General features: G+C 40.1%; 1 protein-coding gene across 2 annotated transcripts in view; it reads left to right on the forward strand.

Annotated features, from left to right (window-relative positions):
• CPQ (carboxypeptidase Q) overlaps positions 1-27,633 on the forward strand; it is a 163,063-nt gene that overhangs the window by 126,251 nt on the left and 9,179 nt on the right. For both annotated transcript variants that reach the window (XM_030446386.1, XM_030446385.1), the window contains one exon: positions 1,826-2,027. In XM_030446386.1, the coding sequence (XP_030302246.1) occupies positions 1,826-2,027 (202 nt within the window). The remainder of the gene's footprint in view (positions 1-1,825; positions 2,028-27,633) is intronic.

Raw genomic sequence — 27,633 nt, forward strand, 5'->3', positions numbered from 1 at the left:
TTTATTGTTCCCACTCTTTGCAGCTTCTCCAGAACTGAGCAGAAGTCCTGCTGCAAAGACTCAGCCTCAGAGGCCATTTCTGAATGACTTCTATCATGGTATTTGTGCAGGACTCACTATAATGAACTTAGCTTTACACAAGCACATTGAGATGTGTGTTGTCTTCCCTAAGCCTTGCTCCTTGGGCTTTTGATATAAAGATTTACATTTTAAATCCCTTGTTATGTTGGTTCGTTATAACACTCAGTGGGCTTTCCTTGGTCTTCTCTCCTACCATGTTCAGAGGGTCTGTGGATCATAATAATTTTATACTTACACTCAGAACTTGGAGTACTGCATTTGATGATGGTACTGGACAGCATGTGTAATTCTTTACACTCTGTCTTTTAAGAACTAAAGAATTTTTTTAATTGTATAAAAATATTGTTTGCCAGTTTGGTGACATCATTGGTTATTTCCACTTTGATTTCCAGTAGCTGGATGAGTGGATGGGTAGATTGGTTATTTTAAGGTACTGTGGCATTTACAGTTACTTCATCATATACAAAGATCTGGATTGAATTTTGTAACTACTGAATATATTTCTAAGGTAGAAGTGGATACCTCTGCTATGTGAGAACTTGTTTCATATAACAGAAAATGTGTTGGGAAAATAGAGTGTAAAACAGTTCTTGGTAAATTCTATAAAGAACTTCTGAAAACTTATGTGAATATCACATTCACAGCCATATGAACTACAAATACGTAGTTCATATTTGGTTTTAAATCCACAAAAATGTGAAAGAATTTTTTATGAATTGTAGGCTTATGTGAGCTGTTAATGGTATGAATCCATTACCCACTGCTATCACATATCTCATGTACCGTTTTATTTTGTCTTTGTAATTAACTATGACAACTATAAAGTTCTGGAATGAGATCTGGGCATAGTAATAAAACCTACTGTAAATTCTTTACTGACATTCAAGATAGCTCTTTTCTGCCTGACCTGGCCATAAACTCCTTTTTTTTTTAAAAAAAAAAAATATTACTTGCCCCTCAAAAAGAGTGAGAACTTCCCTCATGTAAAGTCCCTAAGTACTTTATTCAAATTAAATCTTTGAGATGAAGTGTTATGAGTGTATGGGAAGCAAATAAATATCTCTGGGTGCTGGTTTTCAATCTTTTACCTATTTATACACAAAACCTCGATATTTAATGTTTCCTATACGGAGTTACCTGGGAAGAACAAACTTCCTTTAAAACAGACATTTGCCCTTCAGGTCAGTTGGACCCTTGGAATTTTTGTTCTTCAACTGGAATAAGAGTTGACTCCAATGGTACATTGAACAGAATGCATTTCTGAAGAGGCAGCAGCTGTTTGGCTTTTTTATAGGGGATGTCCTTTACAGTCTAAGCAAGGTTTGAATGCATCTAGTTTTAAAGCCAAGCAGACTGCATACCCTTCCCTCCTGCAACAGAATCTCTGAGTTTCAGGTCTGAGAAGAAAGTGAGAGCTGCATGTGAAAACTGAAATATGGGAGTAATTAATAGCTTATCTTTCTAGGTAGCACTTCAGAAGTCCTACAGCAAGTGTTTGGCCAGGCATATTGTGATTCCTACAAAGTATTGGTGCCTCAGAGCTGAACTTGAACTATTTCAGCTTTTTCATATGGAAATATTAAGTCCTTTCAGTTATGCTTATATAGACACAATCACAGGAAGCATTTATTTTCTTCTTAAATGAAGTTGTTATGGTGTGCTCACAGTGGCATACAGAATCTGGTATGTGGTTCCAGTTAAAATAGCAATAACAAAACAGTCCCTTCTTTCCTCACGTATTTAGGAAAATATCTCCAACTTTGATATCGTCATGGAGTCTGATGAGGGCACCTTCAAGCCATCTGGACTGGGTTTTACTGGCACTGCTAAAGCTCGGGACATTGTGAAAGAGATCATGACCCTGCTGCAGCCCATCAATGTCACGGATGTTTATGACACCGCAGACGGAACGGACATCAGGGACTGGATGAGAGATGGGGTGCCCGGTGAGTGTGCTTACAGGTGACACCACTCATCCTGTGCAGTAGCAGCTTGGGTGGGTGGTCTGGTGCTTTGAGAATAGGAAAAAATGGTTTCTTTTGAGTAGGAAAATGTACCATTTTACCTGGTAAAATGCAGGAGTATTAAAAGGTGACCAACAGAAATAGAACATGGAGTTCATCTGAGCTGCAGTTTAATGATGGTACAGATTATGCATAGCATAACATGCCTGAAATCTTCTTTTTAGCTTTAGGGATTTATAATAATTAATCCCAGACTGGCGGTTTATAAATAGTAAACTAAGGCAGAGGGGAATTCTTCTAAACAGAACAAATAATTTTTTTAATTATTATTGTTTTATTTATTGTTAATTATTTATTGTTTATTATTTAATTATTATTGTTTTGACTTCAAAATACAGGGCTATTCCTTCCATTTTATATGCTGAAGAAACAATGATTTTGAGAGATGACTTTTTAAAGGTTATGGGCATTAAGGTATGCTAAGGAGGTAAATGCTGCGAAGTTTGAAGTGGTTTAGGAGTTTATTTGGAGTATTTTATCTGGCTCTCAGTGAAGAACAGCTTGTAGTGAAAGAGGCTTGCAAGCTGTGAGAGAAATCCAGCCCTGGCAGCCCCCATGTGCTGCCCCATGTGTGTGGAGACCCCACAGTAGCACAGGGGTTTGCAGAGCACAAGAGTTCCAATTAGAGGCCAGCCTGGTTGAAGCCTTAGTGAATTTCCATGGTAGGTTCCTCACTTGAATAGTATTAGAAAGAAAAAAGTTTTATAACACAGTTATTAAAAAAGTTATGATCAGTTTTAAAATTTTAAGGTTCGTTTTCTTCAGTGTTTTATGACTGAAGTAGACTGATACATTTCTTATGCTGGTTTTAATAGTAGCTAATATATGCTTGGAATCTCTTTAACTTTTGATTTACTGGTTTGGTTTTCACATGGTATTTTGTGAAAGATGCAGTGGGTCATTGAATATATGCTTCTTCTTTATGGACAGAATTCTTTGCTTTTTACTCACATGGGATACAAAGATACCATAAAGTTGACTGCCTCAATAAATGTATGGATGCATAATTTGTAAAGAAAAATATTTGTGCTGGGTAAGAAGTATGGATGAATGGATAGCTTTAAACAGCTAGGGATACATCTTCAGCTGGTGTGCACTTGGGTTCCTAGGCTCTGTGGGTGCATCTTACCTGAGTATTAGGATCATGCTGAGTTGAGAGAACATTAGCACTGCTGAGAGGCTGCAGCCATGCACGTGTCCTCCACAGCCTGGAATCACCTATGCAAAGATGTCTGATCCAGAATTTCAGACCAACATGTCTCTGTTGTTGATGGAATATGAGAACTCACCCCTCTGGCTGGGTTTAGAAAATGCAAGTGAATCAGAATTATTTCCTAGGAGCATTACAGGTTGTCCTTAGGGACTTCATTGTGCTTTTACATCTGAGTGGGAAAGATTCCTGAAGAAAAGAGAGAACTTTAAATGCCTTGTTTTCAGCTGATAATGTGAGTGTTGCTTGTGATGGAGTGTCTATTGAACTCTTGTACACCATTTTTCAGCAGCTGATGTGCATGCCGGTTGCCAGAGTCCTCTTGACTAGTCACCTGGGCTACACGTGTAGTGTACACTCAGCAGGAGCAGGGAAGAAACTGGAGCCATCTTCGATAGTTATTCATATAACTCAGCATAAAATAAGAAAAATACCACAAACTATAAGCTTAGCCTTGGGAAAATATAAATACAACAGAACTGAGACCTCAGTTTTTAAAGAAGTCATTCTTGCTTTTCTATTAAAAATTTGTCACATTAATTGATGTTGGGGTTTTTTGCTGTCTGAAGCTTTAATTCATTTAAATTCATTGCTTAACTTCCCATTAAGAAAACAACAAAGTATTCTTGCAGCATAAAGAAGCAGTGATTTTGTTTTTCCCCGTCAAGCTCCAGTGGGAAGGAACTATCTCTACTTAAAGACTTTTGGCTGCATTAGGTTGTATTTCATACTGTACCAGGGCAAAGCCTAAGGCATCTTGTAATCTTCATGCCTTGTCTGCAGTATTCTCACTGCTCAAATGAGCCCTTATGGTATATAATAACATGGGAACAAATTGAACACACTATAACAGCTTTTGTAATTTTATCCAATTTAAACAAGCAATCAAGTGTTGACACTTCATCAATTGTATTTAAATATTTTCTTGAAATGCACTTGGTGGCTTTGTTTCTGTAACAGTGAGAAAAAAAAGATGGTGGACTTCATGAACAGTAAGAATGGTTTCTGACATCATTTCTCTAGAAATTTTCTCCTTTTTGGCATTAAATGGATTTTGGGATCTGCCATTTTAGATGCAATTAAGATTCTGCTCCTTTTGTTCCTTTTGTGAAAGATCCACAGAGGGCAACAGAAGTTGATGGTTTCCAGAGCTGTTCATAACTGCTCCTGAGACTGGTGAAGTGACGCCGATTGCAGTTTTCAGTATGTTTATTTTTATGGGGCATGCAGTGAAATGTTATTTGTAACATTACTTAAACATATTTACTAAGAAAACATCAGTGACTATTCTGGGATTTTACGATGAGAGAGGCCAGGAGGGTTCAGAGGGCTCTGCAAACCATAGGCTGAAGTTTAACTAATACCTTTAAAGCACAAGCAAGGTGATGTGCACCAAACACAGCTGCTAATGCTGTGTAACTGCAGATTATTAGAAATATTTCTGTCAGTGGCCTTTATGTTGGATTATTTTGAGAACAGTTCAGCCCAGCAATGAGGAATGTCTGTAACTGTGTTTTTCTAGTGATAGGGTTTTCGGCTACTGAAAATATTTGTATAACATTTGTTTTGCTTCTTCATGAATCATAAATCAAATGAAATGGGGTTTTTGTGGTGTCGTATTTTTTCGCTGTGGTTTTACAGTTTGTGTTGACCATTGGTCCTCAGACTGCTCCTTTATTAATTATGCAATTAGCTTTTTCAGCTCTCTTTTTAATGATTCAATTACTTACTTGTTTTTAGTTGGGGATACATCTAAATGTGTCACATGAAGCTTGCTCCCTTCCAATGCCAATTCCTAATGAAGTTTGGCCAGAATTTACAAATATAGCTGGGGAAATGGATTGGTTTGGTTTATTTGTTTGGTTTCTTCGCAAGCTTTTTCACAACAGGCTTCTTCAGTGTCTGAAATGGTTAAAAAACATTAAGCAAGGCCTGACAGATGAACTCTCAGGTATCTGATGATCACAAGGATGCCTCAAACATGATTAGACCAGTTCCTAAGATAGCACTGGGGCTGAGTCAGCCTTCCCTTCAAACCTTCAGAAACTATGGAGGAGGAATGAAGTGGTTTTATTTGTATTACGGTATTCAGTGAACATGAGTGAAGCTTTAGGTGTCATGGGACAGAAAAATGAGTGCTCTCCTATTTTTGCAGTGGGAAAGCTTTTGTGACACAGTATTTCCAAGAGATCTGGTTCAAGGATGCTCCTTTTGGGAGGTTATCTGTTGTTGCAGTGCTTATGATGGGAACACTTGTCTATTTGGAACTGAGCTCTATTTGAGATCGAGCTGACCCAGGACATCAAACAACTCTCAAAAGGCATGTGGCAACTCTTTTTAAAATTCAACCAATTTCAACTAAAAGTGAATCTCCTTTTTACAATGTCACTCTAAACCCTGGTGGTTGCTCATGTCTCTATCTCCACAGTGACAGTGTCTTCTTTTCTTCTTACATTGCACAAGAGAAGGAATTACTTTTCCAGAAACCAGTAAACCAGCAAACCAGTAGTTCATGTAACTGTAATATTTCTTCAGAAATCAAAAATTCATTGCTAACACAATCTATTAGTCATTTAGTCAGAGGTGGCAAACAAATACTATCAATTGTTTTCCTTTGTTTTTATATTTTCATAGTGCTTCTTTATTACTTTTATCTAAAATAAGATGCATTTTAGCCCTTAGACATCAAAACTGACATACATGGTTTCCTTTCTTATTATGCAAGAGGTCAAACCTTTCAGTCTCTTCTCTTCTCTGGACCATGCTGCCAGCTCATGCCCCCATCCCCATCATCCCAAGAAGCACCAAACAAACTCCAGAGCAAGACTGCCAGAGTCCTTGAGCCAAGCCTGCTCCTCTGCTCAGTGTCAGCCAGAGGTATTTGAGAAAGTGGTGGAAAAATGGGACAACTAAGGGGCTTATTGTCAGCATCTGTATCTTAGCTGAATCTTCATTTTAGGGCTTATGGTCAACATCTATATCTTGTCTGAATCTTCATTGTAATGAGTCTGAGATATATCACTGTTGTGTGATAATTAGCAACATTGTATTGCTTTTTTCCAGATAATTTGTTTCCATTTAAGTATCATATTTTATCACTGATAGGAAATATGGTGAGTGAGTGTGTCCCACTGCAGAAGTCACATTTTCTGCAACTAAGGAGGTATTAAATTAAACCAGTATGCTAAGAGAGCAGTTATAATTGCTTGGCACTTAAAGAACCTCCTGTAAGAGCTACAGCTATTAGAACCATTTAAAATCTTGATTGCAGAAAGAACTGTGTGTATTAATCTGTAAAACAATTCATCTAGGCTCTAATTTATCATTGTTCCATAAAAATGGGGTTTTGAAATTGGAAATTACTCTAGAGTAATTAAATAAATTTAATATGTTGCAATGTGTTACAAGGGTGAATACCTTAAAAGGCTCATAGTTTAACATAATATCTCAGTTATATTAGCCTTTCATCTGACCGTTCCTGCTTTTAGTAAAGTTAATAAAGTATTTGAGACTAATAAGGTAATGAAATAATTTTTCTGTAAATTATGGTATGTTTTCTTATTAGTTGTGCTACTTGACTACCAGACAAACTTGGCCATAATTTGTATTCAGTTCTTTCCACCTTTGTTCTGCTTGGGCTAGAGTCTTGTTTTAGCATCTAGGAATAGGCAACTATGTATAATAATTAACAAGAAGAATCAGAATTGCAAGTTTGTTTGTTCAATGTAGACTAGGCACAGACCATGCAAATTCTCAGCTGGGATTGTACTGTTGGATAGAGGGATGGAGCTCAATGATAGGCACAGTGCCTGAATGCATATTTTGCTGGTAGTTTTAAGAGGGCTTCTGAGATACATTTCTCATTAATGCAATTACATTACTAATGTAAGTGCAGAGGAAAGTCCTGTCAAGTCCTCATAGAATCATAGGATCATAGAATGGCTTAGAATCATAGAATCAGCCAGGTTGGAAAGGATCTCTGAGGTCATCAAGTCCAACCCTTGATCCACTACTGCCATGGTTCCCAGACCATGGCACTGAGTGCCACATTCAGTCTCTTCTTACAAACCTCCAGGGATGGAAAATCCACCACTTCCCTGGGCAGCCCATTGTTAGATTGGATCTTAGAGATCATATACTTCAACCTCCCTGCCATGGGCAGGAACACCTCTCATCTAGACAAGGTTGCTCAAAGCCTCATCCAGGCTGGCTTTGAACACCTCCAGGGAGAGGGCATCCATAACTTCTGTGGACAATCTGTTCCAGAGTCTCACCACACTTGTGCTTACAAACTTCTTCCTAAACTCCAGACTAAAACTGCTCTCTTTCAATTTAAAACCATTTCCTGTTGTCCTGTTGCTGGACACATGTATGAAAAGTCTCTCTCCAGTCTCCTTGTAGGTTCTCTTCAGATATTGGAAGGCAGCTATAAGGTCCCCCTGAAGACTTCTTCAGGGTGAACAATCCCAGCTCCCTCAGCACCTCATAGCAGAGGTGTTTCAGCCCCTGGAGCATCTTTGTGGCCCTCCTCTGGACACATTCCAGCAGATCTGTGTCCTACTTCTGTGGAGACACCAGAACAGGATGCAGTATTTGAAGTGGGGTCTCACAAGATAAGAGTAGAGGGGCAGAATCACATCTCTTGATCTGGTAGCCATGGTCCTCTTGATGCATCCTAGGATACAGATGGCTTTCTGAGCTGCACAAGAGCACTGTGGGCTCATGTGGAATTTCTTGTCAATCAAGACCCCCCAAGTCCTTCTCTTCAGGGATACTCTCAACCCACTCTGCACCCATCTTGTAACTGTACCTGGGACTGCTCCAACCCTGATGCAGGACCTTCCACTTGGACTTGTTGAACTTCATGCAGTTTGCACTGGACCATTTCTCAAGCCTCTTAAGGTAAAAAATAATGTGTCATCTTTAGGGTAAAACAATTAATCATTGTAGAAAATAATTGAAGACTGCTCATTCACGCTTACTTTTAATTAAAAAATTAAGACTGCTTCTGAATGAACTTGCTAAAGTCTACTTTAACTATGAACTCCGCCTGTTCAGTAATGTTTTAAAAGTAATTATGAGAGATTAATAAAAATACTATGAAGAGAGAGCTTGACATAGTCAAGAGTGAATGCTGCAATTAGTAGCAGGTATTACTAAGTGGTTTTACTTCACTAAGTATTATTGTATTAGTATTCAGTCCTTCTGACTCTAAACAAATTCAGCTTCAAATTGGAAGAAAGCAGACACCTTCTTCCAATGAGGTCAGTGAGCCAGAGAAGAACCTTGCAGACTTGGTGAATTTTCTGTCATTTTGAAAGTGTGAAAGAAGACTTGGGTGTCCTTCAAAAAGTATAGGGTAAAGCAGGAGGGATGGGCTTGGTATAGTAGTTACAAGGTGAAGTTCTTCACTGTGTGTTGTGATTAGATGGGAATGGGTGTGGCTGGTCTTTTTAAAAAAAATAAAACCTGTGAATCTGGCAGTAAATCTTACAAGCATTGTTCCGTAATGAAATGCCACTTTTCACAGTTAAGTTTACCCATTTCAAACAGACTAGCTTTGAATATCAAAATCTCTTGTGTTCGATTTGCACAGTGTTTAGATAATGCTAATTACAATTTTAAAAATGGAATTACTGTTAACATACAATCCCAGCGGAAATCCAAAATGTGAAACCAAAAATATTTCCAAAAACTCTATTATGCATTTCGCAACAGCTTGAATTTCTCAATTCATTTTTATTTATTTTATTTTCTTCAGCATCTGTGATACAGTTTATGTGACAAAGTTTTCTTGGTGGTCACAAGCTATGAAATAGACCACATGGGTTAAGCAGATGATATTACATAGTACTTATATTTATCTTTAAAAAAGCCAAGGCAATGCAGCTTTAAAATAATCATATGTTAATACTACAATAAATCAGTTTAAAACACTGACATTCTGATTGTCTTTTAGAATCCTAGAAGAAATAAAATTGTTCCAATGTATCCAACACTGTATAAATACTAAATAAGCCTATTAATCTAGTAATGAAAATTAAGGCATTTCAAATACAGTTGTAAATCCTAGTGGATCTTGCACTTTTTGATTAGTGGAATTCTTTCACTTATAGGTATTTTGTCACCATTCCTTCTGTCAATATCAGTAAGGTTGAATTTTTTCCTTAATTTTAGATCACAGATTCAAAGGATCATTCTGACCTTTAAGATCATCTCGTCCAACACAGTATTTGAAGTGAGGCCTCACCAGTGCAGAGTACAAAGGGGCACAATCTATTCCCTGGTCCTGCTGGCCACACTTTTTCTGATACAGGCCAGGATGTTCTTTGCCTTCTTGGTCACCTGGGCACATTGCTGGGTCATTTTCACCCAGATGTCAGTCAGCACCCCCAGGTCCTTTTCAGTTTGGCAGCTTTCCAACCATTCTTCCCCAAGACTGTAGCATCGCCTGGGGTAGTTGTGGCCCAAGGGCAGGACTCAGCACTTGGTCTTGTTAAATCTCATACAATTGGACTCAGCCCATTGATCAAGCCTGTCCAGGTCACTCTGTCAGAGCTTTCCTACCCTCAGGCAGATCAAAACACCCTCCCAACTTAGTGTCATCTGCAAACTTACTGAGGATACACTCAGTCCCCTCATCCGTATCATTGGTAAAGATATTAAATAGACCTGGCCCCAACACTGAGGAACAATGATGTTCCCTCTGGGGAACACTGCTGGTCATCAGTTCCCAGCTGAATTTAACTCCATTCACCACAACTCTTTGGACCCAGCCATCCAGAGTTGTTGTTTTTTACTTAGTGAAGTGTACACCTCTCTAGGCCAAATGTAGCCAGTTTCTCCAGGAGAATGCTGTGGAAAACAATATCAAAGACTTTACTAAGGTCCAGTTGAATACATCCACAGCCTTTCCCTCATCCAGTACATGGGTCACTTTGTCACAGGGGGAGATGAGGTTCATTAAGCAGGACCTCCCTTTCATGAACCTGTGCTGACTGAGCCTGGTCACCTGCTTGTCCTGCACATGCTGCATAATGGCACTTAAGATGATTTTATCCACAACCTTCCTGAGGTCAGACTGACAGGCCTGTAGTTCTCAGGATCCTCCTTCTGGCCCTTCTTGTAGATGGGGGTCATGCTTGCTAACCTGCAGACTACTGGCACCTCTCTGGTTAGCCAGGACTGCTGGTAAATGGTGGAAAGTGGCTTGGTAAGCAGTCCTGGGCCCCTCAGTTCAGGAAGGAGATTGAGGTGCTGGAGCAGGTCCAGAGAAGAGCAAGGAGGCTGTGAAGGGATCCAGCACAAGTCCTGTGAGGAAGGGCTGAGGGAGCTGTGGGTGTTCAGTCTGAAGAAGAGGAGGCTCAGGGGAGACCTCATCACTCTCTACAACTCCCTGAAAGGAGGGTGTAGCCAGGGGGGGGTCGGTCTCTTCTCCCAGGCAGCTCTCAGTAAGACAAGAGGGTATGGACTTGAGCTCTGCCAGGGGAGGTTTAGGTTGGATATTAGGAAGAAATTGTTTACAGAGAAGGTGATCAGACACTGGAATGAGCTACCCAGGGAGGTGGTGGATTCTCCATCCCTGGAGGTTTTTAAGAAGAGACTGAATATGGCACTCAGTGCCATGGTCTGGGAAGCACGGCAGTAGTCAATCAAGGTTTGGATGTGATGATCTCAGAGGTCCTTTCCAACCTGGCTGATTCTATGATTCTGCTAGCCCCCTCAATACCATCTGTCCCTATAGGTTTTTGCATCTCTAAGTGGTGCAACAGGTCACTAACCATCTCCTCTTGGATTATGGGGGCTTCAAGCTGCTCCCCACCTCTATCTTCCAGTTCAGTGGACTGGGTACCCAAAAAATGCAAAAGGTATTTAAAAACATTATGTGAGTTAGATTTGTGTAGGAGACCCTATTATCAAATAAGTTCCTTCTGTAAGCACGCAGAATTCCTAAACATTCCAGAAATTGTCAATAAATTTACTACTTCCACTCGCCTTGTTAGCAGGAGAACATGCTCTGTCTCAGAAAGGAAACCCTGAAAATATCTAACTGAGAATCTCATTTGGATTTGGGGTGTGGTTGTTTTTATTCTGGTTGTGCCTTTGAGAGGCATATTAATTCTCTATTGTTTGTCATGTAGGAAAGCTGAATTCTGTTTCTGTGGGTGGGAATATTCTTTTCATATGGAAGCATTTGCCATTTGTTGATCCTAAAAAAAAAAAAAACAAGTGTCCTACATTAACACACAGACCTCAGTGTTAACATGTTAAATATGCAGTTTGGAAGTACAAGTGAGCTAAGCCTTATTCCTAGAACTCTGCCTGACTTCACTGAGGCTCATGTGAGTAATGAAATAAATAGGAAAAAAGAGGGTTTAATTTGTGTTCCATAAGGAAGTTAGAAGTGGAAAATGCTTGCCAATGGGAAAGTGTGGAACTTAAATGTGAGTTGCTCCAATTTTTAAAAAAAATTTTAATTAACTTTTCTGGAATTTATATGAAAAATAAAATACATTTGTAATGTGGAAATGCTGGGAAATTTCCCACCAGATGTGCAACGGTCCAGAGTGGCTTATAGGAATAACAGCAGAAATATCTGTGAATTTGTGGATTTCATTCCTGGAAAACACACTGTAGTGGAATCAGTGTTAAAAACTGAATTAAAAAATAAACTGTTCAGTAGCATTCCAGGAAGATCATGTGTAAGCTGCTCTTGATGGGAGGGACACAGGCTAAATGTATTAAGAGCAGGCTTGCAGCTCTCAAAGTAGTTTCCTATATGAAATCATATGATGAGTGTTTTTATTAGGATTCTTCAGGGCTTGGTACATCCTCAACCATTCAGAGTTTCCGTTGGTGGTTTGGAATCAAGTTTAAAATTGCAACAAAGCACAGCTGATGTAGTTGCTATTGGAATGCTAATGAATAACAAGAGCAAGCTGATCATCTGGCCAGGGTGCTTATGTTAGCACAAGTCCACTTTGTTGACACATTTTTCTTGTACTGGAGTCCCAAAACAAAATGCAATATTAAGAAAAAATCACTTTGTTGGACCTGTTGCTGACCCTGCTGCTAATGTAGTCCACACATTACCTTCATTGCTCCAAGCTCTAACTAGGCCCCCTGCCCAGCAGTGCCTCCAGGTCCTGTTCTGCAGAGCTTCTGCCTCGCTTGTGTGTCTCCTGCCTGTTCTGCTGCAGTGGGTTGTCCTCTTCCAGTATAGCACTTTTGTTTTGCTTTGAATTTTCTGAGGTCCTTGTCAGGCCACTCCATGATTTTGAGCTCTCTGATCAGCAGCTCTGCCCTCAAGCACACACAACTGTCCCTTCTGCAGATGTAGTGATGATCCAGTTCCTATCTATTGCCTGGGTCACTGTTGAAGATGCAAAGGGTCTGGCATTGACTCCTGCCTGAGGACGTCACACCACTCATAGCCTGTCAACAGTGAGACCTCAACTCTTGATGTCTACCCTTTGAGCCCAGTGCTCTGGTCAATCTTCCACCCACTTTTATTCCACTCCTCTGATCCATAATTTTCCCAGGGGTTATTGTTAGTTTGTTTGGCTTTAGTCATTGGAGTCTTTCCTTGATTGCCACAACTTTTCTGAGATTATAGAAGTCAGTCTCTCAGTGGCATTAGCCCACTCCCTTATGGAGCCCATCCAGTTCTATTACTTTGTATTTGCCCCATTTACTTAAATACTCCCTATTTTCATTTTCCTGTACCATAAGTAGTACTTGTTCCCCATTCTCTCCAACTCTGCTGCCAGGTAGAGACTTGAGAGTTACTTCAAATTTTAAACCATGGCAATTACTTTTGTACTATTCTTTTGTTACTCATGAAAGCTAATATAGTGAATAATATAACACTTCCACAGCATTTTTTCCTAAGCTATCTAAAAGTTCTACATGGAAAATAGGATGTAAAAACATCTCAGCCGACTGTGCAAGGCACATTGCAGGTTTGAACCAAGTGTGTTTTTGATCCAGGATCAAAAAGATTTCTAGTGACAGAGCTTTAGATGTAACTCAGAAAACTTGTCTTTCCCTAAGCAGCAAACACACTATGCTTTCATTTGCAGGTGACATTTTCAGTGTAAATTTCTGAGGCTTGTAAAGTATGCTTTTGATAGTAGAACTTGCTGAACAAATACAAAGCTCAGAAATCATTTATAGAGACATCTTCCTCAAAGGACCAAGTTCAAAATTATTTCAGTAGCAATCTCTTCAAGACATCGTTAACATTTATAAACTTCAGAATGGGAACCTTTCTAACTGTTTGTCTTCAGAAATTATTCTACAGATTTGATCTACAGTGCTACTGAATTTCTGAAGAGAAGAATTTATAGAGCACTGTTTTTTTCTCCATGTGTATCTCTTTCCAGTGACATTGTGTATCTTTCATGCAATAATTCCTCTCAATTCAGTCATAGAACAGACCACAGAAAAACACTTACCTGCGAAAGAAACTGAATATACATTTGTATTTTGCAGTGGCAAATCCTCAAGAAAGGATCATGGATTGTGTAGGAATGCAAGAGAGAAGGTACCGGGTCTCTGCCAGCTCTGACATCAGCTGCCATCATCACCAAACAGTTTATTCTCTCTTAGTTACCTGGGAAGTGCAGAGGAGCTACCTTTTGTCTCTAAATGAGCATAAAGAGGAGGTAATTTTCAATACCTTCCTAACTAAGCTGGTCTGCCTTCTGGAATCATCAGACCTTGCATTTGTTTAGCACAAGAGCAGCTTTATGTGATCAAGCGTTGTGGATGTGTGTAAAAAAAAATAGTGTATGTAGAAAGAGCTTCCTACAAATATATTCTAGGGACATGTAAACAAATCTGTCTGCAAGGACAAAGCAGAGCAGCAGTTTATTCAAGCTCGTCATCCAATGAGCCCAAACACCTAAATAAGAATTATTATGCATCAGGGCCAGTTTGTCCACAGCGCTCAGCTCTTTGCAGTGCCTGTGACAGGAGTGTCTCCATCACCATGTAGGCTTGGAAATCCACCAAAGAAAATGGACCCTTTTCCTGTTGACTGGCTAAATTGGATTTTCAAACAGTTCAGTTCTATTAACTGTATTAAACCCAAGCAATGACCTTCTTGGACAGCAGAATTTTTGTAGTGGTGGTTGCTGTTCTCAAAGAAAGCTAAATTAAAGAAATAGCTGAAACTGGGAATTTTTAGCCTCAGGTCTCCAGGCTCCTGAGAGATTGTAGATTACTCCTGAAATGTACAACTTCATCTGCTACTAAGAGGAAAGCAGGTTTGTTGACAGTGGGCTTAATCATCCATCTGTTGTCAGTTGGGATCATCCATGTGTTAGAAAATGTTTATGGATTTTGAAATTAGAAGCAGCTGAAAGCCATTAATGTGGTTTCGTAGAGGGGAAAGAATTTGAGCAGTTTAGTTTTCAAAGGGTAGCTTCTCAATCCTTATGCACAGAGACATGAGGGTTTAGTGTACTGACATTTTACAGCTCTTCCCCATTTCCTTAGGGATGTGTAACACACAAACACCTCGCTGGCTGGAAGCTGCTGGAAACAGCTTACAAAAGTAAATTAGAGATACAAGGCAGAAAAACTAAAATTATATGAGGAACAGAGGTTACGACAAAGAATCCTAAAGTAAAGTGGTTTTACTTCAAGAGGAGATATATGAATTTCCTGCCTGCTTCCCCCACTCCCCAAATCCAAACCCACAGCAACAACAAAGTAAAGTGGAGAAACATCACTAAAAAGATGTGAGCAAGCTGAGAAACATCAGCCCATCTCCGAGCAGACAGATGCAAAGGAACAAAAACCAAACTTGCTCTGGTGAAGTTACAGAAATTATTTTCAAAAATTTTTGTGCCTTGTACTCCCTAAGTGGGAAACTTCTAGACATAAGACTTTTAGCTGTATTTTTACACACCCATGCTTTGCAGATCATCTGAAATATTTAGGAGCAGAACATTTTTCTGATTTGAAGTTCTTATTTCTGTACTGTTTGTAAAATGCAACAAGGTTACTGTAGAAGTTTCACATCTATTTTAATGCCACATACAAGGTCTACTTGAAATAGTGATCCCAAATTTTCCTCTGCCTCACAGGCCAAACTTAGATGTAGCCATGGGTCGAGTCAAGCACCAGAGAAAGATCAGTAACCTCTTAAGGAGCTATTTCAGAAATGCATACAAACAGAAGAGATTTCAAAGAACCACAGAACTGGCAAGAAGATCCTTAGAGAGCATCTAAACACTCTCCTGTCCAGCAGTCTTGGCAATGCCTGTGCTGTTTCTTTCTCATTTGTTTATGCAGTTCTTGAAGATGAATGGAAACATCACTGGTCTGTCCCAGTTCTATACTTAGTGCTTAGGGATGTTTTTCTAGTATATAACCCCAGTTTTTCCTGCTGTGGTTTAAGTGTATTAGCTCTCTTTTCTTTCCATTATGAACCCGGAGACATAGTTATTTCTTTCCTCTTGAAGAAGGCTTTTATGTGAGGTTGATTATTCTTGGTGTAGTTTATACTTGCCCCTAATGATCCTGCTTTATTTTCGAAGTCTCTCCAGTTTTTGAAGATAACTTAACAAATTCACTTCTTGTCTGTACATCCCTGGTTGGTGTCAGCTCTTGGCATGGGAAGACTCTACACCATCATTTTGATCTATAATGAAAATATCAAGTAGTCTGAGACCCCTGTGGTGTCCCACTCTGTGCACGCTTCCATTTTTTACTCCCTAAGTTCAACCAGTTTGGATCAGCTTTATAATATACATCATTTTAATAAATCATTGGCACTCATAAGTCAATGGGGCCAGGTGGTTTACACCCTAGAGTGCTAAGAGAGTTGGCAGGTGTGGTTGCCAACCCTCTCTCCATCATCTTTCAGAAGTCCTAGCTAACCAGGACTGGACTGGACACTGGCAAATGTGACACCCATCTTCAGGAAAGGCCAGAAAGAGGATCCCAGTAACTACAGACCAGTCAGTCTCACCTTGGTGCCAGGGAAGGTTGTGGGAGTGATAATCCCAAGAGCCATTATAGATCAGTTAAAGGTCCACCAGAAAATCAGGCCCAGTCAGCATGGAAGGCGAATCCTGCTTGACAAACCTGATCTTATTCTATGACAAGGTGACCTGCTTAGTGGATGAGGGAAAAGCTGTTGATGTAATCTACCTGGACTTCAGTAAAGCCTTTGGCACTGACTCCCCTAACATCCTCATGGAGAAGCTGGCTGTCCATGTCTTGGAGAGGCACATACTCTGCTGGGTTAGAAGAGTTGTGGCCCAAAGAGTTGTGGTCAGTGGAGTTAAACTGCCCAGTTGGTGGCCAGACACAAGTGGTGTCCCCCAGGGCTCAGTGCTGGGGGCATTCCTATTTAACATCTTTATAAATTACTTTGATGAGGGGATTGATTGCAGCCTCAGTAAGTTCACAGATGACACCAAGTTGGGAGGGAATGTCAGTCTGCTGGGTGGCAGAAAGGCTTTACAGAGGGACCTGGACACACTGGATCATTGGCCTGAGGCCAACTGTATGGAATTCAACAAGGCCAAGTGTCAGGTCCTGCATTTTGTTCACACAGCCCCAGGCAATGCCCAGGCTTGGAGAAGAGTGGCTGGAAAGCTGCCTGGCAGTAAAGGACCTGGATGTATTAATTGACAGTCAGTTGAATATGAGCCAGCAATGTGCCCAGGTGGCCAAGAAGGCCACTGGCATTCTGGCTTGTATCAGAAAATGTGTGACCAGCAGGACCACGGAAGTGATCCTGGCCCTGTGCTCAGCACTGGTGAGGCCCCACCTCAAGTACTGTGTTCAGTTTTGGGCACCTCAGTACAAAAAGAACATTGAGGTGTTGGAGGAGATCCCAAGAGGGGCAACAAAGCCAGTGCAAGGTTTGGAAAACATCCCCTGTGAGGAGAGACTGAGGGTGTTGGGGCTGTTTAGTCTGGGGAAACAGAGGCTGAGGGGAGATCTTATCACTCTTTACAAATACCTGAAAGGAGGTTGTAGTGAGAGTGGGTTTGGTCTCTTCTCACTGGTGACAGATGACAGGACAAGGGGAAATGTCTTCAGGTTATATCAGGGAAGATTTAGGTTGGATATCAGGAGAAACTTCTTTACAGAAAGGGTTGTTAAGCACTGGAACAGGCTCCCCAGGGAGGTGGTTGTATCTCCATCCCTGAATGTGTTTAAAACTCATCTGGATGTGGTGCCTGGGGACATGGTTTAGTGGTGGGTCATCAAAAATACGGTAATAGGGTTCGGACAAGGTTGGACTCAATGATCTTGCAGGTCTTTTCCAGCCTGAGCAATTCTATGACTCTGTTTTCTTTGTTTGTTCTTGTGGCTTCAGTGACTAACACAACTTTGAGGTTTTCTACATGTTTTATTAGAAGGTTAGTTCAAAGGAAGCCATCATGTATTCTGAGGACATGGAATGGTGTGCTGGGTAGTATTATATTCCAGTAGCACCTTGAGATCACACTGCTTTTGTGACTGGCATTAAAAGCACTGATTCTAGGTGCATGCTTTGGGTTCTTTTCATAGTTAGATTATATTGTAGGAGTAGTTTCTGTTGGTAGATTTGGTCTTTAAGTCCTTATGGTGATGAAGATATTTAGAAATGTTGATTTATATAATCAAGATCTATTTTGATTAAATTGTAATAGAAAATAACGAAAATGTGAGTTCCACTAAGAGTAAACATTTAGTTAAAATTTAAATTAATGATAGAAAATGTCTTTTTAAGTGCTTGGGGTTTTTTATTTTACAAATGTCTTAAGTCAGAAAAATGTGAATGATTGGAGTTTTTGTTTTATTACACATGATGAGAGAAATTTTTTAATTGGGGAAAGAATAAAGCAGAGTGGTGGGTTTTTTTCTGCAAAACAAAAAGGCTTATTTCTTATCTCAGCCTTTAGTTGTCATACTGAGATTCCATGAAACTGCAGTTCTTTGCATTGTATATTACTGCAGCAAGATATGCTAATATGGGCTAAATATTATTAGATTAATCAAAGCAAACCAATTATTATAATGTACAAGAAATTCTTTGGAATTTGATGCAGACACAAACCAGACTGATTCTGGGTTTTATCAGACTGTCCTGTTATGACTTAAGGTAGAAGCCACCACAAAACTATCATCATCTCTGGAAATAAAAATGTAAGTGCAGGAGAGGCATATATGTACAGCACAGAAAAGATCAGTAGTTTTTGACTGTAATATTATATTATAGAGAGTGCTCTATTATATAGAACAACAATTCACCTTTTATACCAGAGGATCAGAGCATCAGTGCTAACCAGAGAACAGACATAAGGACACACTTCTCTTGACAATGGATAAGTGGATAATCAAATGGAATAAATCAGCACTACAAGGTGTTTTGGAGGCTGGGGTCAAACATAAATGTAAGAAGGCTGGACTACTGCAAGGGAGAAAAGTCCATCAGAGGCTAGGCCATCACAGTGCTATGAGTGCAAGTCCTCAGTCAGAAAGACCATAAACTGCTGATGGCTGGGCAGGTGTACTGAAGGGAGAGACCCTGTTTCTTCCAGTCTTCCTCACAACATTAGCTGCTACCAGAGACAGGGTAACAGGCTGGCTGAACCTTTGGGATTCTTATCAAGTTCAGCTGGTTTTAAGTTCTAAGTAGCACTTGTCTACTTATAGTCTAAATAGTGCTAAATAATCCAGGTAACCACTCTCACAGTACTCTTTATGGTCAGTGGCCTTTTAAATGCAGGGATGTTCTATGTGTTACATGAAGTGCTGGATATAAATTATGATGCAGTCCTTCTTTTGAGCCTTTGACCCCACATAACATAAATCCAAGGTCCTCATCCCACAGCTGGGTGCCTGTGGCTTCCTGCTGCAGCAATTGGCCTGAGCTGAAAGGCAGTGTAACACAGATGGGAAGAGAAAGGGGAGAGGGAAGATGAAGTGACCGGGGTGGTGCTCTGCGGAGATAGACTTTCAGCTTTCCAAACCAGCTACTCTCAAATCAAAGCATCTTTATTTGCTTTCTACATTTAGGCCAGAGATAAGCAGGAAATACAAATGATACCAATGATTGTTATTGACTCCTTGTGTATTTCTGCTGTTCTGTGCTTTTAAAGTGCTAACAATCTACAAGCAGGTGAGGTGTTGCAGCAGCAGCCCTTTGCTTCCAAGTTACAGACTCTGAAATAATCTGAATGGGTTTGAAATTTTAAAAAAGTTAAGTGTCTTTTTATTTGTATTTCATAGCAGAATGATCATAGATGTCACCAGAAGAAATCTTCAGAAAAATACTATTGCAGGCTGGGCAGCTGCTGTTTTTCTTGCACTCAGGCTTTAACCAGTGTATCTTGCAGACTGACCCAAGCCCCTGTGCTAACAGCAGCCCCTGGAAAAAACAACAGCAGTCTTGTAGGCTGCAGCTTGTACCTCCACAGTTCCTACAGTATCAAGGAAGCCATAGTGCATTCTCATTTTGTCATCTCTCTTCACAGCCTGTTCACAGAAAGCTGCAGAAATAGGTGCCTGCTAATGGCTGAAATCCCTAGTAATGGCAAAGCTAACATAATGCTCAGGGTGGTTTCTTTTTTACCTGTGCAAAGGGGCTAGGAAGGTCCCTAGGCTTTTTGCACAGAAGTGTTGCTGCCAGCTTTGAAAATTGTTATTTGCAAATACTTTCTCCAGCTACCATTAACATGGAGGTCGTAACCATCAGCAGCAGGAAGGAGATGGGCTCTGACAGGGCAGCTCTTACTCTCTGGCTGTGCTTGAGTATGGGAAGCACAGGCTGAACATGTCAGGATTTCTACACTCCACTGCAGTAACTTGTTTCCTTGGCCCGAACAATTTTAGCCCTTCTAACTTCTACCTAAGAAACAGATTTCATTGGGCAGCTAAACCTAATGGACAAAACCATCCCAAATTATACACATCTTAAATTTTAAATCCCTAGGAAGTGCTAAACGGGAAGCAATGAGGAAAGTTAATTAGTCTGCCTGCCTCTTCCTTTAGTTTCTAATTACTATGGGTACTTTTCTTGTCCACCAAAACCTGCTGGCTAGATTTTAGGGCAGATGTTAATGTACAGTCACAATTTAAAGCACATGCACTCAATGCTGTTGAAGCCTCCAAGTGCTCTGCATTTATGTCTTTTATTCCAGAACACTTGGGGGAGAGAAGGGATCATCAGACAGTTAAAAATGTAATTTGCTTGTTTTCTGGTTTCCATGCAGATCCTCTCTTTCGGTCAGACAAATAGCAGCCAGAAAAACTATTAGTGGTGAAATGATTTCAAGAGATGGTGCAGTGTTTTTGAGAGCACTTTTTTAGTATCTGTAGAAACATTTTCACCGTGTATACCCGACCTAGTAATTTAATTTCACTGAATCTAGTAACAGTTTCATTTCACTATCCCTTGGCCCAAGTAATGACTTCAGGTATCTAATTAGAGAGCAAGAGGGAAGGGACTGCACATGGTCCTTAGGGCCTGAGCAAAGAAACACTCCTGTAATAATTGAACCAGAGCAAGCAATTGAACCAGCAAGCTCCCGCCTGCTGAGTGACTCTCCTGCCTCTGTGGAAATGGGCAAGATCACTGCTTTGTCTGTGTCTTGTGCTGGTCCTCCCCAGCTGGTCGTGTCTTGGCTTCCCTTCCCCAAGCTGTGCCAGTCATGGCTTGTGCCCGTCTCTCAGCCCTCCTTATGGTTTACCTGGGCAAAAACATTTCACTCTGTTTCAGATGCAAAACATTTCTTCTGCAGCAAAAGGACAGTACTGAATGTATGTCCCCATTGTTGATAGCATTACTTCATACCTTTTCTTCAGGTGTTCTCTTTTCCTTTTTCATTTGCATTCCATTTAAATTGAGATAGAAAAAAAAAAAGAAACCAACAATTGCTCTTTCACTGTTTCAAGAAGAGGATATTTGGCTACTCCATTCACTAAAAGAGATGGCTGTGAAGGCACCCTGGGTACCTCATCTAATTCCAGATAAGCCTTGGGCTCTCCATATGCAGCACAAGACAGAATCTAATTATTGAAGTAATTGCTGTTGCCTTCTCTGCTACCCCATGTTTTTTCAAACCCAGAGCCACCTCTGGAGTCCCAGCTGTGGCCCCTGCTGGCAGCAGTGGGACGTGGTGGCAGTCTATCAGCCTGGGAACGATTTGACTATGCTTACCTGGAATGAGTTTCTTATTTAATATCTCACTTGTCTGGTTTTTGACCCTGAAAAGATTAAGTGTCAGTGGAAAGTTTTCCCTTCTTCACTTAATGCAGTCTGATTTCGGTGGCTGCATTTCTGAAATGATGGTGCCTTTTTTTCACCTCTTCTGAGAAACTTGATACTTGGTAAGGCTGAGGTTGTGCTACCCAGGACTAATGAGATCTGCTGGGTTTTTTTCTGTGTCAGTCCTTGTAGGAGCAGGGAATGGAAAGTATTCAACCAATAATCATGAAAGACTGTTTTGCAACAATGGATCATAGAAAGAGAGAAGTCAACCTCTTTTTGCTACCAAATGCCTGTCAGTTTTAAAGTGAGGATAAAGTGAAAGTAGGGTGAGGATAAAAAAGTAAAGTAAATAGTGGCCAGCATGTTATAAAAAAAAATCAGATGTTATTTTTAGGTAGCATTTTTAATTCTGGTTTGAATAGTCACTTCAGTCCTCAGCATTTTTAGCATGCCATTCTATACGGAAAGTGCACATTTGACTCCAGAAAGGTTTTTAATTATTTATTGCATTATGTGTGTACATATATATATGTAATATGTATGTGTTTGATGTGTTAAAAAAGCCTTCAATTTATCTATTTGATTAGAACTAATTGTCATATCTTTTCATACTTTTCCAATGAAACTTGAGTATTTTAAATTTTCGATAGACTATAAGGTTCGTAAGTATTCTCAGCTTTATCTTAATGATGAACAGCATGGGTACAGAACATTTTCATTTATTTAAGAAGCATACATTAGTACAGTAATCAAAAGGAAGGCAATTTGCTGAGGATAGAGATCTAAATTAATCTAAACTGGCCCCAAGTGCCTTTCAAATGTGATCCTAGTTATGATAACTTGCATTTGGGGAGCTTTCTATGAAAGAGAAGTGTAGCAATGCAGAAATTAAGATTTTTCTTCAAGGAATTGATTGTATTCTAACTTCTCTCTGCTAAGATAATTATGATCAGTAATAATCATCCACAGATCATATCACTTGTTCTAGGCTGGTAGCAGTCATCATCACTGGCTCTTTTTCCCCTTTATGTGAGGCTGTAGGTGTTGTTTGGATGTAACACCATAAACACCTTTACAAGAACGTGTTTGCTCTTGATTCTTTGACTAATTCCCATTCCAAGTGGCTTGGATTCAAGCAGCTGTAAATACTGGTCAAAGTTTTAGCATGGTCACAGAGTATCAGAAGAATAGTAGGGAGTGTTTAAACTCACAGAGGTTTGTTTACTTCATAGTGAGTAGAGCCAATCACTGCTACCAAATCATCTGCATTTTTTGCATTGTTTGTAATGCATTGTGTCATTTGAAGCTGTTCATTAAATTTCTGTAAAAGCTGCACTGAGAACCATAAGCATATAATTTTAAATGGAGCCTTGTACATTTTAATCCCCAAATGGTGAACAATATGTATTGATTTTTTTGATTTTGTACTGAGTCTTATGATTGCAATAGAGATAGATATCATCTGGAGAAGGACTTCCAAAATTATGCTTACATCTCAGCATTTGGGCAGCTGGGCACACTGGTACCTAGTTCTACTTCTGGAAAGTTTTCCTCAAGTCTTTGCTTTCTGTGTATTGTATGGGGCCTTCACCCATATAAATTTCATTTGAATGAAAACAAAAAGCCCACTTCAAATTAATGAGTAAAGACCATATTCTGTGCATGGTAATATGGAGAATGCAGTAATCCAAGGCAAATGCTATTTACACTTACATGAAGGGCTGAAACTCTGAAAGCAAGTAGGGTAACCTTTCAGCTTAATTTTAAGATGAAATTAAATTTCAATTTAATTTTCAGCTTCTCTTAGTGATCTTTCTAATACTGTATGACTTCTGTCTCATTCTTAATATATCTGCATTTTGACAAGTCCCTCATTGTGTTTGCACTGTGGCAAAATACCTATCATAGCAACTCAAATTTACAGATTGGAAGAATGAGGTTAGTTAGGGACATTGTTTTCTTTACTCTGTCTTCTTCTAGGATTAGTTCTGCTGCATGAATTGGAGCCCACAGACAGTGGTACAATGCAGAGTCATAGCAGGTGTGGGGAATTTCTGTCCTTCCCTTCCTTAAAGAATTGAAATCCTTTAATTTTCCTTTTTCTTTTCCAAATACCCCACACCTTCCCCCCTCTTAATTTCATGAAACATTTAAACAGAGAAAAATTCTAAAACTGCAGATGACAGTGTTGCAGCAAGGGTCTTTGTTGTACCTTAATTCATTTTATTGTTTTGTTTTGTTGTTTCTTTGCAGTTTTGTTGACAAAAGTACGTAATTTTTTGCTTTAGAATTTCTTATTTTACTTCCTGCTACTTTGTGTTCATAGTATGTGGGACAAGGTGATTTGCAGGCCAGAATGGGGAGTACTACTACAGCTTTGTTTCAGAAATGCTACAAAACTTCATAATGTTCCAGATCTGAACAATCCTCAACCTTGCAATAAGATCAGATCTGAACTCTGCTCCAAGTACCTATCTGGTTTTCTATTAATAATGAACTAACTAAATGTACAAAATCTACACTGGTTTGTAGATCAAATGAAAGAAGTATTTCATCACTAATATGAGGAGCATTTAACATTTGTTAGAAATTATCTTATATCAGTTTAAAACTCAAGTATGCATTAATCAAAGTAACCACAGATTTTTGGAGGATATTTTATTGTTGTAGCCATAGTATTCTTCAAGTCTAATGGTCCTACATCTAAGATCCACCATGATCCTGTTTGATAGTCTCCGTGGGTATGACAGTAAAGAGGCTGTAAAACCACTGCTTATCCTGTTGATTTTGTGTGATATAAAATATAACAGACTTGTAGAGTGCCTAGGAGGATTTTTACTTGAAGTAGGGTAACCATTTGTTGTTTTTTTTTCATAGCTAATTAAGCACCAGAATGGTCATTAACAGACTTTGTTCTCCATCTGAGCAGAAGAGAGCTCTGCTTAGTTGAATCCAATGAATATTGGCATTTCTAGGAGCTGGCTGCTTGCTGTGGAGGGCCCTACAGGAATTTTGTGATTAAGCATCCAGTTGTTATCACCAGATGACCTACCCCTGGGAGGGTAGGTTAGAGCCTGAAGGGAACTTAATAGAAACCTGCATGTGTCCTCTCAATCTCCAGCATCCTTTGGGAAAGCAGACTGAAAGGCTTCCATTAAATCAGATTGTGGGTTTGGCTTAGGAAAATGTGAACTACAAAGATGCTTCTTGAATGGATTGAAAATGCAAATGAATGCAAACAGTTACTGCAGCCTGAAATGCTGCTCAGAACCCAATACATGGGTCATTCTCACGGTTCCTGCTCTCCACATCCAACCTTCACACCATCCAGGAGTGCCTCTTTCCACTGGATTTCTGGGGTGGTTTGGAAGCTGTGGGCACAGGGTGGAGCAAGGGTCCCACAGTCCCTGGGAGCTGCCAGGAAGCTCTTTGGCTGGCAGAGGACAACGAAGAAGGCACTTTAATACTTCAGGTTTTGTGGTGAGTTTATAACATCAGCTATGTGGGGCATTTATACAGAGACTACAGAGACATACAGAAATGCACTTGGTTAAGAAAGACAATTTCCATGGGTCCCAGTCTTCACTTGAGCCTCATCTGTGACATTTAAAATTTAACGGTGTTAAAATAAATCACATGCTCAAGCATTAACTGCTTTGTTGAGCTGAGGCATAAACAAACACATGAAAAGTAATTCTAAATTGTAGAAATTGCTGATTTTGCAATGATTTTAATCTCTCCTACACATTGTTTAAGAGAGAACGCAAAATGTAAATTTATTAATCTGATTTTAGAGCTATCACCTTTGGTAAGTAGTTTCTGCATAATATATGCATCCATGCACCTCATTTTTAAGAAAGCACAAATGAAATAAACTGTATTTGAATGTACAGAATATATTATAGGCATCTGTTACAGATATATAACCCTTCTAAATTGAAACACACTAAGCAGGGAATCCTCTAAATAGGGATCTGTGAATCACTGAACCAGGGTGGTCATGGGGCCAAAAGAAGGGCTGCAAAGGCAGAAAATACAAAAATAATGGCAGAGTCCATGTATCCTTTGAAAATAGAAGTCATGTCTCAGCAATCTAGCAGGGCTTTTTCAGAAGAGTTATAGCCATTTTTGTAGCTTGATCTGGTCAGCAAAATACAGTTGATGCTTCAAAAGCCCCTGGATCAAAGACCTTTGAGAAATAAGCTACTGTGAAATAAAAGGTATTTTCCTCTTGCAGAATCACCGAATTGTCACAGTTGGAAAAGACCTCTAAGATCTCTCTGTCCATCTGTCAGCATCCTCCTCTCCCCCCAACACATTCATCAATATCTGTATCACCCACTAGAGCATGTCCTAAAGTGCCTTATCTACACAGTCTTTAAATAGTTACAGGGATGGTGACTCCACCACCTCCCTGGGCAACCTGTTCCAAAGCCTAACTCCTCTCTTAGTAAAGAAATTCTTCCTAATATTTAGTGTAAACCTCCCTCGTAGCATCTTCAGGCCATTTCCTCTAATACTGTCATTAATCACTTGGGAGAAGAGGCCAACACCCACCTCTCTACAACCTCCTTTCTGGTAATTGTAAAGAGCAATGAAGTCGCCCCTCAGCCTCCTCTTCTCCAAACTAAACATTCCCAGTTCCCTCAGCCTGTCCTCATAGGACTTTATTCTCCAGACCCTTCACCAGCTTGGTTGCCCTTCTCAGGACATGCTCCAGCACCTCAATGGCTTTGTTATAGTGAGGGTCCTAGAAGTGAATGGTAGGTCCTTGTCAAATGGTCCTTGTCTAATGGTCCTAGAACTGCAGCCTCACCAGTGCTGAGTACAGGGGCACCATCACTTCCCTTCTCCTGCTGGCCACACTATTCCTGATACAGGCCAGGATGCTGTTGGCCTTCTTGGCCACCTGGGCACACTGCTGTTCCATATTCAGCCATCTGCTGACCAGCACCCCCAGCTCCTTTTCTGCCTGGTGGCTTTCCAGACATCTCTACCCAAGCCTGTAATGTTGCATGGGGTTGTTGTGACCAAAGTGCAGGACCCAGCACTTGGCCTTGTTAAACCTCATTTTATTGACCTTGACCCACTGGTCCAGCCTTTCATAAGTGATTAAAAGAAGGTAGAAATAAATTGTCAGTCTTCATAACAGGAAAGTGCTTTATTAGGCTGCCCGGCCACGTTTTATTTGGCACTTTCAGTGCTTATAAAACTCCATATTAAGGGAGTAAATAGCAGGAATAGCAAGTCAGCAAAGTTTGCTCATGGCTGCTTTGAATATTTCATACCAAAACTGATCCTGACTCTAAAAATGTGACAGTAATCTTACAGTAGAAAATGCCTAAGCAATGCAAGAGTCAGGTACATTTTTGTGTCAATAAACGTGGAGTATTGCAGGATGTGTGTGCTCTGCATGTATAACAGGATTCACATGCATTATTTGCAGGAAGAATGAACTGGGAATCACTGGATAATTGTCTGAAAATCTCAATACCCAGGAATGGTAAAAAATACTGTGTTTTGTGCAGCTGGGGAAGGAAGAGATAAGAAACACAAAGCTTCTGTAGGTAATGTGTTGTGATATGCTGCCACTGCATCATGAGTCCATTCACACACTGGCATTTGCAGGCAATACTGGTTTCTTATCCAAGGAATGGTGAAACATCTTTAGAAAAAGGAGAAGAACCACCAGCATCCCGCATCTGTGGAGTCATTAAATAGTTTCTGTATGAGGAGGATTCTTCAGCTTGGGAAAAAGCTGCTGAGTTAGGGTGTGATAACAGTGTATTAAGCCATCAATGACAGGCAGAAGATAAACAAGGAAAGTCAGGGTGCTGCTGCTACAGCTGACAGAGTGACAACCCAAGTGCTCCCACGTGAAACACTCGGGTACACCATGGATTGCCACAGGGGGCTGTGGTAGGCAGAGGTGTAAACAGGTTCCAAAATGGGATGGGCAAGCCTGTGGAGAATGTCTCCATCCCATGTAGCCAACCTGGAAGTGTGGAGTCATGTTTGGGCAGTACCAGCTGGGAATGCTCACCCTTTTATTTTCTATCATTTTTTTAAAAAGAGCCTTGCTGATTTAAGACAGC

This window comes from Calypte anna, chromosome 2 (assembly GCF_003957555.1).
Source record: "Calypte anna isolate BGI_N300 chromosome 2, bCalAnn1_v1.p, whole genome shotgun sequence".
Taxonomy (NCBI): Eukaryota; Metazoa; Chordata; class Aves; order Apodiformes; family Trochilidae; genus Calypte; species Calypte anna.